This window comes from Mustela putorius, unplaced genomic scaffold (assembly GCF_011764305.1).
Source record: "Mustela putorius furo isolate JIRA1106 unplaced genomic scaffold, ASM1176430v1.1 tig00003898_pilon_pilon_pilon, whole genome shotgun sequence".
Classification (NCBI taxonomy): Eukaryota; Metazoa; Chordata; class Mammalia; order Carnivora; family Mustelidae; genus Mustela; species Mustela putorius.
In genome coordinates this window covers 792,604-806,067 of record NW_025422047.1, presented here as the reverse complement: position 1 = coordinate 806,067, position 13,464 = coordinate 792,604, and the positions used below count along the sequence as shown (strand labels likewise).

Below are 13,464 nucleotides of genomic sequence, written 5' to 3'. Positions count from 1 at the left end.
TGCTATACACCCCTCCCCAATCATTAGCCCTCACCTCTCCCCTAGAGGGGACAACAATCCTGAATTTTACCATAATCATTTCCTTGGTTTCCATTTTACCATTACAAATACGGCTGCCTAAATAACTCAGCTTACTGTTTTCTTGTGTGTGAACTTCAAGTAGAAGAATACAGAGGTATTTTGTGGCTATGTAATGCTCCTTTTACTTTACAGTATGTTTGAGAGACTCAACCTCGTTTTAATGTACTCATTCCACTATGAATGGACATCTCAGTGACTTTCACATGTGGTTCTTCTGACCAGCATCACTACACACACTCACACTCGTCTCCTGGGACAGGTGTCCTAGAGCTTTCTAGAGTGTCTCCCAAGGGTCCAAGAGATGAACCTTCGAATTTACTAAAAAATGACAGTACGATCTTCCTAAGCGAATACATACACATATGTACATATATGCCAACATACATACACACCAGCTGTGTGTGCAGTAGAAACTCCCTCTTTGAATTAATTACAATGTAAATCCTACAAGGAAAGTAACAAAACATTAAGCTAGATGTATTCTTACCAAAAGGTCCATCCTCAAAATGGCATTTGAGAATTGGACCGGAGGTATACACACCACACAGCTGATCCTAGAATATAAAATAATGCTTAAAGTCTAGTCACCCTCTGTCTTCTGTCTCCCTTCAGTACATTTGTTTAGCTAAGCTGTAACCATGAATAAATCCTACTCTCTACCCCTCTTTACTTGCACACAAAACAGCAGACGAAAGAGGGAACAACACCCTTCTTACCTCATGTTCATAAACACCAACTCTAGTGGGCCTCTAGTACCACCCAGCAACCCAGCCACAGTTTCCTATTTCGTTCACTCTCCCACCATGTAGACAACCATTCTTATCTTCTACCCTCTCACACTTCTAGGACCCCTTGGTGACCCTCACTCAGAGCATTCTTCTTTCACTAAGAAAACAGAAGCAATTAGAAGGCCCTATCGCATCAACCCCCCTACCTGTATCCATGCCTCTATGTTCTGGCCTTTCCTCTGATTACAGTTCAACAACTGTCTGAGCCCCGAGCCATGGGCACTCCCACCATCTGTCCAATAGAGTTTCCATCACCACATGTGGACCAAAGAACATAAATCAAGTCATTCTCACCTCTTCCTACATTATTTTTTGCCCTCTCTTCCAGACTGTTCTATCAACAAATAAATGTGCAGTTATTTCTCCCATCTTTAAAAAACAGGTCTTGAAAAAAATTAATTAACTAAAATTAAAATTAAAAACAGGTATTGACCCACTTCCCCCACCAGTCCATCGCTCCTCCTTCTGATAATAATAAGACTCCTTAAAATTAGGAGGTATTTATGCTTGCTGTCTCCAATGTCTCTCCTCCCCTATTCTTTTTGAATTCAAGAATGAATTTATCCCACCAAACAAAACTACTCTTACTGGGGCACCTGGGTGGCTCAGTGGGTTAAAGCCTCTGCCTTCAGCTCAGGTCATGATCCCAGGGCCCTGGGATGGAGTCCCATATCAGGCTCTCTGCTCAGCAGGGAGCCTGCTTCCCTTCCTCTCTCTGCCTGCCTCTCTGCCTACTTGTGATCTCTGTCTGTAAATAAATAAATAAAATCTTTAAAAAATAAATAAATAAAACTACTCTTGCCAAGATCACTAGTAACCCCATGTTGTTAAAGGCAAGTGTCAATTTCTAGATGTCATCAAGTGCATTTGACACAGATCCCTCCTTCCAGGAAACATTTAAAGATAACAGTTTCCTGGTATCTTTTTCCTCCAGCTGCTCACACTCAGTCTCCTTTTGCTGGTTCCTTCTCATCTCCATAAGCTCTAAACACTATGCTGCCCAGTGCTCAGAACTTTTCTACTAATAACTCCCTGGTCATCTCACACAGTCTCGTGACTCTGAGTATCACCTACAGGCTGCCAGCCCCCAGATGTGTATCTCCAGGCCAGACCCGGATCCCGCACCCCAGAGGTCTTCATCCAGCTACCTGCGAGGTATTTCCTATCGGATGCTACACTGGAGCTCTTACATTTGTACCTCCAGATTCACCCTCCTTCTTCCTCCTCCCTGTTCTGCCCTAAGAGGCTGATCTATATGGATGACAGCAACAGGCTCTGTTTGCCTTCTGGCTGCTAGTAGGTTAGGATTCTGGGAAGTCCTGGCAGGAGAATAAAGGTGGGGGGGCAGTATAAGACCAGAGTATTCACCTTCTCCCTCCCTGGAGAGTCACCTTCACTGGCTAGATCTCTGGAGCAAAGGTGATTGATTCATCCTCTCAAGGTCAACTGCCCTATAAGAATCTCTCCCCCAGAGTTTCAGTGAGGAGGGATAGTAACATCTCTGCTGTTGCCATTCCTCCCAATGCTCTACAATCTATGTGCTCTCCCCACATCCCGCCCATACTTGTGTAAATGATGCCTTTGTTAAAAGTTCCTTCTGCGGTGCCTGAGTGGCTCAGTGGGTTGAGCCTCTGCCTTCAGCTCAGGTCATGATCCCAGGGACAAGGGATGGAGCCCTGCATCGGCTCTCTGCTAGGCGGGGAGCCTGCTTCTCCCTCTCTCTCTCTCTGCCTGCCTCTCTGTCTACTTGTGATCTCTGTCTGTCAAATAAATAAATAAATAAAACCTTAAAAAAAAATTCCTTCTAATAATATTGAGGGTGCCATCTAGGTCCTCCAAGAACTCTGACTAACACAGATGTCCAACTGGCAGCTCAATGATAACACATGCAAAACTGAGCACCTCCCATGGTCTTACCTATCTCAATCAATGGCAGCTTCCTTCCTGTAGTTCTCAGGCCAAGAACCTGGCATCATACTCATACATCTTTTACCTCATACCCCACATCCTCAAGCCCTGTATGCTCTTCCCTCAAAATAGACACAGAACCCAGCCATATCTCACCGGCTCCATAGCCACCACCCTGGCCACGGCCACCATCCCTACTTGTTTGGGTTGTTGCAATAGCCTCCCAGCTGGTTTACCAACACAGCAACCAGAGAGGTTCTGTTAAGTTAAGCCATGCCACTCTTCTCTTCAAAACCCTCTCATAGCTGCTCATCTCAGAGTAAAAGCCAACATCTTTAATAATAATCTACAAGCCCCCCCGTGATCTGGCCCCATATGCCTCTCTGACCTTATCACCTACTTGGTCACTTTGTTCCAGTCATGCTGGCCTCGCTTGCTATTCTCTATACTCCTGTCACCAAGCCTTTGAACTTGTTATGCCCTTGGCCTACAACACTCCTCCCACAGATATCTTCAATGCTTCCTCACTCACCTTCCTCAGGCCTTTATGCAAATGTCATCATCTCAATAAGACTTTCTCTGGCCACTCTTTCTAAAATTATAATAGCCTCTCCCCCACTTCATCTCGATCTCAAGGAATTATCACCACTTAGCATCTTACATACTTGATTTTCTTTAATGTGTCTCCACGCTTTAGAAGGTCCACTCCAGGAGGCGCATGTTTTGGTCTGCTCTGTTCTTTGCCATATGCTCAATCTCTAAAATGGTACCTGGAAGTAGCGGATACTCAAATAATTGTTTAATGAACCACAACCAGACACCATTCAGTCAGAGGGCAATAGTTAAAAAGTCTAACAGTACTACATATGGCCAAAGACAGCGAACACTAGGAATCCTAGCTCATCTCCACTTTGGAGAGCAATTCGGCTAGATCTAGAAAAGTTGATGATGTGCACATCTAATAAACTAGCAATGTACTTTTCTGGGCTATGTATCTATTTATACAGATGAATATGGTATACTAGAAGTCCGTGACTCCAAGGAGTATAGTCAGACTAGCTGGAGAATATTAATATTTTAGGATCAGAGAAGGAAGTCCATCCCTCAAAAGCAAATTAATACAGTCCTGCTCCTACAATGAAGAGAACATGGTGGCTCTTCTCAGGCATAGGGCATGGTGAAAAGAAAATGACCAATCACCAGCAGAATGGGGGGAAAAAATCAAAGCACCTGTCAGAAGATGATCACAATTGTCACAATTGTGATCACCCAAAAAACCAAATCACAGATAAGTCACCTGGGAAGAAATCAGCAAGCAAAGACAGACTACAGGAAAGACATGTGAGACCCAAATCATGTTGGGTTTTAAACTGTAAATAAAATGCTAACATAAGTAACCAAAATAGTACACCACTGGGCATAAGTGCTAGGTCAGACTTGAATTTTGCATTGCCTTCAAACATTCATGCAGGATCTCTCACAGGCCAGACACAGTCCTAGTAATGGACTATACATTTGGTTCAACTAAAACCAGGTAGTTCATGGAAGTAGCGGATACTCAAATAATTGTTTAATGAACCACATTGCGCCTACTTCAAGTTTTCCCTACGTCCTTTCACAGAACCGCCAGAGAAAGAAAAAATAAGCAGCCTACCTTTTACCTTTCTCCCACCTTGAAGAAAAGTGTAATTGGCCAAAATTCAGGTCAGAGGGTAGTACTCATCTGACCGGCAAGAAGATGAGTCACCAGTCCCTGAACAGTCCGTGAGTTTGAGGCCCTCAGCAAACACCTCTTCTAAGAGGGTTACTGCGTGGTGGAGTGGGGGGCATAGAATGTAATGACACCAGGCTGAACCTTGCTCTTCTGACTCACACTCACATACTCTCTCCACTTACAACTCTCTTTCTCCTCAAAGGGTTTAATTAAGTCAGAAGAGAATTCATCACTTTAGGATGCTTAGTCTGGTACAGGCATTCAAAAATATAGGCAGAGGAGAAAAAAGACAAGTTGAACTCAACAGCAACATAGAAGTCAGGAGGAAGAGGGAATTTAAAGCAAACTGTCTGAAAATCTTCATTTTATTTCTCTGCTTCTTACCGCCTCATCCTTTAAAATTTTTTTGACCTGGTAATATTTTGTTGTTGAGGTCATCATGGACTCTCATAATACTTGTAGTAACAACACAGAGAGATCTCCCACACTTGACCCAGTTTCCCTAATGATAACACTGTGCAAAACTACAGTATAATATCACAACCAGAATATTGACATATTGATATTGATATAACCCACCAATGTTGTTCAGATTTTTCCAGCCTTATTTGTACTCACTTGTGTGTGTGTGTGTCTTAAGTTCTAGACAATTTTATCACTTGGGTAGGTTTGTGTATCTACCACCACAATCGAGAAAATGATCAGTATCAGCACTAGAAGGACACCTCATGTTACCTTCTTATAACCGCATCCACCAAACCCATCCCTAACCCCTGAAAACCACTAATCCATCTGCCATTCATTCTTTCAACCCTCGTGCCACACCCTAGTAGACAGTAGCCATCTGTACAACCAGCCCTGTTCCATTCTCCTCTCACTATACTCCTACTCTCCAGCCTCACACAGCTGCACACTCAGGGTGGATTCTGTCTTCAAAAAGAGCTGGCCAGAGAAGGAAAGGGTGTGGCACCTTACTGCTAGAGAAAACCGTCCAAAAGCAAAACAGAAGGGTTTTCACGTTCAGATACACAGGTCTCTTCTATGTGCATATCCACTAATATGCATAGTCCTGGCCATAAAAGAGGAAAGAACACATATTCTAGAAGCTTCATAAAGCTTTGTATAAACATAAGTATTGATTCCTATGAAATCAAGGAAAAGACTTCTCTTTTCAGACTACCCAAGTCAGAGGGGCATAGTGCAGCATTTTTCACTTCTGTAAAGACTTTCATCCATTTCAACCAGGACTTAAGTCCTTCTACGTCGGTACGTGGAATCCCTAGCTTTCACTTAAAGAAACATCTTTCTTCCTTACAAGCCATTAGATACGCTGTCCTTTACTCAAATTTAAAATCCAAAGGACAAAATGAACTGCTAGGTATTACAACACAGTTTTAAAAGGAACATAAATAAAAGGTCTGCGGGACTCTCGGAGCACTAAAGCATATGCATGCGAATGGGATTCATACCTGCTGAGCTGAGAAGAACGCTGAAGTCCGTCCCCCTCTGTGATTCTCCGCTTTCATTATTGACCTCTTTTTCAATATCTTGATATCGATCCCAGTTAGAGACTATCTTTCTTTTAGAATAATTTCCCTGTTCCTCATTCTCTTCTCCATAGGTCTCTGCATCACTGTCATCTTCAACCTGCAATCATTAGAGACAAATCAATACACAAGCAGTGGAAATTTCGACCTCAGCAGCCTTAGCAGTAAAGTAAAACCAAACAACAACAACAAAAAAATAGTACACTGGTATCACGATGAAGAGCACATTGGTAGACCAAGCTCTCTGAGGATAATAAATAGTATTTCAAAAGGACCCCATTATATCAGAATGTACTTTCAGGACAAGCTTTTCCTTTAGCTTTGCTGAGGAAATTTGGCAAGTTCCTGCCAAAAAATCTGTGTAACTGATAGGGCTAACATGCATAGTACGCTTTTTCAATAGCTGTTTCAGCTCATTGAAACAATCAAGGCTATATGAATCTTAAACTTAGAGGACTTTAGGATACAAATCAACGATTTTCAGGGGCACTTGGGTAGCCCAGTCAGTTGAGCATCTGTCTTCAGCTCAGGTCATGATCTCAGGGTCCTGGGATGGAGCCCCACATCCAACTCCCTACTCAGCGGGGAGTTTGCTTTCCTCCCCACCATTCATGCTCTCTCTCTCACTCTCTAATAAAATCTTGAAAAAAAGAAAAAAAAAATCAACCATTTCAAAGCCTATCTACTCCCAGAAATTGGCACCACATAAATACCTCAGAAACAACCTGCACTATCTGACCTATATAAGTTTACATGTAAAATGACCACGGTTGCTTGGAATTGGTAATGATTAAGGGTTTTGCCAGCTGGTGCAATGGGATCTTTTAGTTATGGAAAAGAAGTTAATCCTTTTTTTAAAAAAATATTTTATTTATTTATTTGACAGAAATCACAAGTAGGCAGAGAGGCAAGCAGAGAGAGAGAAGAAGCAGGCTCCCTGCTGAGAGCCTGATGTGGCTCAATCCCAGGACCCTAAGATCATGACCTGAGCTAAAGGCAGAGGCTTTAACCCACTGAGCCACCCAGGCACCCCTGAAGTTAATCCTTTTTATGCCCAAGAATGTGGCTTGAGAAAACTGAACTGCTACATAAGAAACTGAGGCATAAGTATATTATTTAAAGTAATTAAAGATAAATAAGCAAATAAAAATACATAAAATATTATAAGGAGGAAGAGGTGGGAGAGAAGAGAGAACAGTTATGGAAGTTCAATCCTCATATTTCATTTCTGGAAGACAATAGGCTAAATATTGATTTGATACATTCCAAAAAATAAAGTCACTGGAAATAAATCATTTCTAGATGTTGCACAAAAATTTGCTATACAGCTAATTTTTTTCAATTTTAAGGATTAGTTTTTAAAAGTAAGAATTTTGAAAGTTTAAAAAAAGAAATCAACCATTTCAATTTACAGATTTTATAAACACGGTAAGTCTTTTAAGTTTTAAATAGAACTCTGCTCAGATGCATTCAAGAGCACAGCTTCCAATCTTGGGTATTAAAAAAAAGCATGCAGAAAAATGCAGAAGGTGAAAAATTATAAAAGATAAAGGGTCTAGTTTCCTCAATAAATAATTTGCAAGAAGAAAAACCACTGGGGGAGAAGAGAGAAACCTATAGATTGAAAGACCTTACTGGTTACATAACCATTTGTAATGTCAGCGACTTGCCTGAAATCGAATTCAGACAATATAACTACAGATAAAAATCACTTATGAGATAATCAGAGAAAGGTGAATGACTGGATATTTGATTATATTGAAGAAATACTATTATTTCACATGTTTATTGTTTGGTGTGATACTATATCATGATTTTTTTAAATCTTCTTATTTTTTTGGAATAAATACCAAACCACTTATGAATGAAAAGATAGAACATGTGGGATTTCCTTCAAAATAGTGGGTGGAGAGGAAATAAACCAAGCATAATTGATAATCATATTATTCTATTTACTTTTCTATGTATTTGAAAATTTCCATAATAAAAAATTAAATCTCAAAAAGGAAGATGCATGTAGAATCTAAAGAAATGGTTCAAAGAAGTATCTTAAAGATTATAAAATCTTTATCAAGAGAAAAACTTGGGACGCTTGGGTGGCTCAGTGGGTTAAGCCTCTGCCTTCAGCTCAGGTCATGATCTCAGGGTCCTGGGATCGAGCCCACATCAGGCTCTCTGCTCGGCAGGGAGCTTCCTTCTCCCTCTCTCTCTACCTGCCTCTCTGCCTACTTGTAATCTCTCTCTCTGTGCCAAATAAATAAACAAAATCTTTTTAAAAAATTTTAAATTAAAATTAAAAAAATAAAAAGAGAAAAACTTGTGAAATATACAACAACCCATCTATAAAAGGACATGTTAGTCTAGACTTTACAAAAAAAAAAAAAGTTTCTATTACCACAAAAATGGGACATGTGCATTTGAGAAATTGAGAGGACAAGTAAAGAAATAAAAACCCCACATTCCCATCCCTTGAGAGTAGGAGCACCACCATTAACGTCTTAGAAAGAGATCTGCTAGTATATGCACTATCTCTATATTTACATAGACTTTTTTTATAACAAGAATTTTTTCATCAAAATTCTGCATCTCTCCATCTCAGTTAATGGCATTTCGTATAACTATCTGGACTATTTCCAAATTTGCCTGGCCCCAAAAATTTCCTTTAGAGCTGGTTTTATCCAAGCCAGTATTCTATTCAAGGCCATGCCCTGTAGTTCACTGTTTGTCCCTAAGTCCCTTTGAACCTAGCACAGTCTCTATTTTTAGGACATTGATTTACTGAAGAGATCAGTACAGGTAGAGTGCAGAAGGATCCATCTTCTGTCTGGCTGCTTCCTGGTGGTGCTTATTCATAAGAAATAGTGGATTAAAAAATATATATATCTAAAAATCTGAATGCCCAATGGAGTCAAGTTAAATATTTTTTGGCTAAAAAATATTGGTTGAGAAGGTGAAAAATTATAAAAGATAATTTTTTTTATCTTTGTGACTTCATACATGATCTGTTGTTTAAATAATAAATACCCACAACATTCTGAAGAAAATAGCTTCCTAACTGATGTGGAACTGGGGGGACAGAAGTAGAGCTGAAAATCCTAGCAGTGTTCAATCTGAGAAAATTCAATATTCCTTTGTTGGCCCACTGGGTAAACACAGTTCAGAGACTTCTCCAGTTAGCACAAAATTTCTTAACATTGTTGTAACACCTGGTAAAAATGTGGCCTGGGCAGAGTGATCAGCTTGATGTGGAAAAGGATGATGGTCTGAAACACCTGAGGAGCTACTAACAGTGAAACAAGCACCAACATAGGAGGAAGTGGACCTGGGAAGAATGGATGGCCCTGCCCTCACCATCATGTAATATTTACTAAGTGTTCATGATGGGCTGGGCCTCACACCACTGAATGACCCACTAATCCCCAACCTAGAAGAATCACTGAAAGATGATCTCATTACCCCCACACAACTGCAGAGATGAGAAGAGCGGCCATGAGCCCCTCTAACAAGAGGGTGTAAAAAATAATCAAGTGTAGGGCGCCTGGGTGGCTCAGTGGGTTAAGCCGCTGCCTTCGGCTCGGGTCATGATCTCAGGGTCCTGGGATTGAGTCCCACATCGGGCTCTCTGCTCGGCAGGGAGCCTGCTTCCCTCTCTCTCTCTCTGCCTGCCTCTCTGTCTACTTGTGATCTCTCTCTCTGTCAAATAAATAAATAAATAAATCTTTAAAAAAAAAATAATCAAGTGTAGAAGACACTTGATGTAAATTAGAGAAAGGGGGGGTCTTAAAAACTCCTGGAGATTTTACATGTGGCTCATTTTGCAAAGATCTGGGAAAAAATGCGCAAAATCCCCAAATAGAAAGAATAGAACAAATGAGGTAAATATTAAAGAAAGCTATGTGAAAACCACAAAGGCATCACTATTATGTTAACAACATCATTAAAATATTAGTATGCTAATTTTGCATACTGAAAAATATAATACACTGATGGAAGAAGTTGAAGAAGATACAAACGCAAAGACAGCTGCACTCACAGATTAAAAGAATGTTGTTAAAGGGCGCCTGCGTGGCTGAGTCAATTAACCAACCGACTCTTGATTTCAGCTCAGATCATGACCTCAGGGTCATGAGATCGATCCCTGCATCAGGTTCTGTTCTAACCTGGAACCTGCTTAAGATTACTCTCCCTCCCATTCGTGTTTTTTCTCCCTCTCACTCTATCTCTCTCCAAAAATATATATATTGTTAAAATATCTACAACTAGGGGCTCGGTTGGTTAAGTGTCTGCCTTGGTACAGGTCATGATCCTGGGGCAGAGCCCCACACGAAGCCTGCTTCTCCATCTCCCTCTGTGCCTCCCCCTTTCCCCACTCATGCAAATGCTTGTGTGTGTACTCTCTCGTAAGTAAAATATTTTTTAAAAACCTATAACCTCAAAGCAATCTACAAATTCAATGCAATCCCTACCAAAATTCCAATGGCATTTTCCACAGGGAAAAAAACCAACTTAAAAATTTGTATGGAGCCACAAAAGACCCTGCAAAGCCAAAGCAAGCTTAAGAAAGAACAATAAAGCTAGAAGTACCATGCCTCCTGACAGCAAATTATATTACAAAGCTATAGTAATCAAAACTGTATGGCAATGGCATAAAAATAGACACATCAATGCAACAGAACAGACAGCCCTGAAATAAACCCACACATTTAGGTTCAATTAGGACAAAGGGTACACCATGGGGAGAGGACAGTCTTTTCAATAAGTGGCACTAGGAAACTGGACAGCCACTTGGAAAAGAATGAAACTAGACCACTATCTCACAACATACACAAAAATTAACTCAAAATGGATTAAATACTTGAGTGTAATACCTGAAACCATAAAAATTCTAGTGGAAAAACGTAGGGGGTAAGCTCCTTGACATTAGCCTTGGCAATTTTTTGGATTTGACAGCAAAGCAAAGGCAATGAAACAAAAATAATAAACCAGTGAGACTACAGGTCCTGAGTCATGTACAGAACTGTTGAATCACTGTACTGCACACCTGAAACTAATATAACAGTATGTTAACCATACTGGAATTAAAATAAAAAAGTTAATTTTTAAAAATGAAAAGGCAACTTCTAGGAGAAAATATTAGCAAAATCATATTAGCAAATCATATCTGATACAGCCCCTCTTCCCATAATGGATTTTAAAAAGCAATTTAAAACAATATGTGCGGGACGCCTGGGTGGCTCAGTTGGTTAAGCAGCTGCCTTCGGCTCAGGTCATGATCCCAGCGTCCTGGGATCGAGTCCCACATCTGGCTCCTTGCTCCGCAGGGAGCCTGCTTCTCCCTCTGACTCTGCCTTCCACTCTGCCTGTGCTCGCTCTCGCTCGCTCTCTCTCTGACAAATAAATAAATAAAATCTTTAAAAAAAAAAAAAAAAACAATATGTGCATAATTCTATTTTCATATGTTATGGGCCCAGCAAAACATTTGCCAATAACAGCACAAAGGAGGTGGGTGTGCACTGAACTGCCCTGCACTAAGGGAAGGACTCAGTACAGGAACTCAAACACAAACACACAAACAAAACTAGGAATAGGAAATAAGAAGGCTAGGATAATAAAAGCAATAAACATATGTTTATTCTTCTTTCCTCTCTCATTCTTTGAAAGATAAAATTATATAAGGTAATAATGGTAACCCTGTATTATTGGCTCTTGTAACCTCTAGATGTAACCTGTGTAACGACAATACCACAAAGAGGGGCATGGGGAATAGAGCTATGAGCAATGTCCCTGTACCTCACTAAGCTAGCACAGATCTGAAGCAGATTCTGCTAAGTTAAAATGTATATAGTAGGACCCCAGAGCAAGCACTAAGGAAATGACTAAAAAAAAACAAAAACAAAACAATTAAAGGAATTTAAATGTTACATTAAAAATATGTATGCAAAAGAAACCGCAAAGGAGGAACAGAGGAACTGAATCTACATGAGACATACGGGAAACAAAAAATAAGGCCCAGACATAAATATCCAACCGTGTCAATGGCAACATTATATGTGAATAGATTCAACAATCCAGTCAAAAGGCAGAGACTAGCAAAATGGAGGTTTTTAGATCCAACTATATACAGTCTATAGGAGACACATTCAAAGAAAAATATAATAAAGTCCTGAAAGGCAAAAGACACTGTATGTAAAGAGTTCGTAAAAAAGAGCCAGAGTGCCTAGGCAAGTATCAGACAAAATGACCTTCAAAGCAAAAATTATTATGAAACAAAGAAGGACATTACACAGTGATAAAAGGGTCGGTTTAGCATGAAGATGTGACGACTACAACGTACGCTTTCCAATAATCAAGTCCCACAATATATGCAGCAAACACTGACCTAACTGAAGGGGGGGATTGTTCAACAGTAGTAGATGGTGTGTCAGCACCACGCCTTCAGTGATGGAGACCAACTAGACAACAGCTACCACAGGCACCACAGAACCAATAAAAAGATTTGCTCACCACAGCCATACTGCTATTTAATCTACAATAGTAATTTACATGAAATTACAAACCGCTTAATTTAACTGGCCAGTCTATGAACAGTATATTTGGGCAACAGTGTTTTTTAAACCTCCTCTTACCTTTTCTTTCAAAAGAGCAACCATCTGCCAAGAGAGTATTTAAAGATTATCTTTATCCTGAAGAGCCCTCAGATAAGCCAATAAAACTTGGGAAGTTACTAGTAGCACCTAACAACTAAATAAGAGCCTATGTAAAGCCTTTAATACTCAAAAACCTAACTTTTCAAGGTCCTTGTTTACTTTCTGCTGGAGTAGAGGGACGTGGACATGGGTCTTCCGGCTTTGAACCTAACTAACAGGGAGGTCGGAAAACAGTCAATCTCACATATTTCAACAACCTCCTGTGTTCCTCACAAAATGTAGTTGCACCATAAATGGGACAGGTGGGATAGAAATATAGGCAAGAGGACGCATTTAAGGAAATCTTCCAACAGAAAGTCACTGGGAACTAATTTCAGTAATTAGGTAATAATGTCAAATATTATCCAACACAAAGTGTTAAAATGTGTGAAATTGGAAAATTATATTAATTCACCTTCACCTTAATATTTTTTTAAATTTTTTATTTATTTTTCTTTGTTAACAAGCTTTAAGATAGATCCTTACTTAACAGTCTAATTGTCAACTTTTATATTTGTAACCCTAATCAGGATTTTTATTAGTAGCAGCTGACAATGCACTACTTTAAAAAAATTTTTAATTATAGAAAAAATTCTAAACCATCATAATTAAAGAGTTCAATGACAGCTTTTGGTATTAGAAAAGTGTGCTAGCCCTGCACCCCAATGTTTCTAGCAGCAAAGCCAACAATAGCCAAACTATGGAAAGAGTCCAGATGTCCATCAACAGGTGACAAGTGA

At 39.9% G+C, this 13,464-nt stretch overlaps 1 protein-coding gene across 1 annotated transcript in view; it reads right to left on the bottom strand.

Moving 5' to 3' along the window:
* The window catches only part of AVEN (apoptosis and caspase activation inhibitor), a 181,813-nt gene that overhangs the window by 126,746 nt on the left and 41,603 nt on the right, over positions 1-13,464 (bottom strand). Inside the window, exon 3 of the mRNA XM_045067934.1 lies at positions 5,961-6,138. Within this exon, the coding sequence (XP_044923869.1) occupies positions 5,961-6,138 (178 nt within the window). The remainder of the gene's footprint in view (positions 1-5,960; positions 6,139-13,464) is intronic.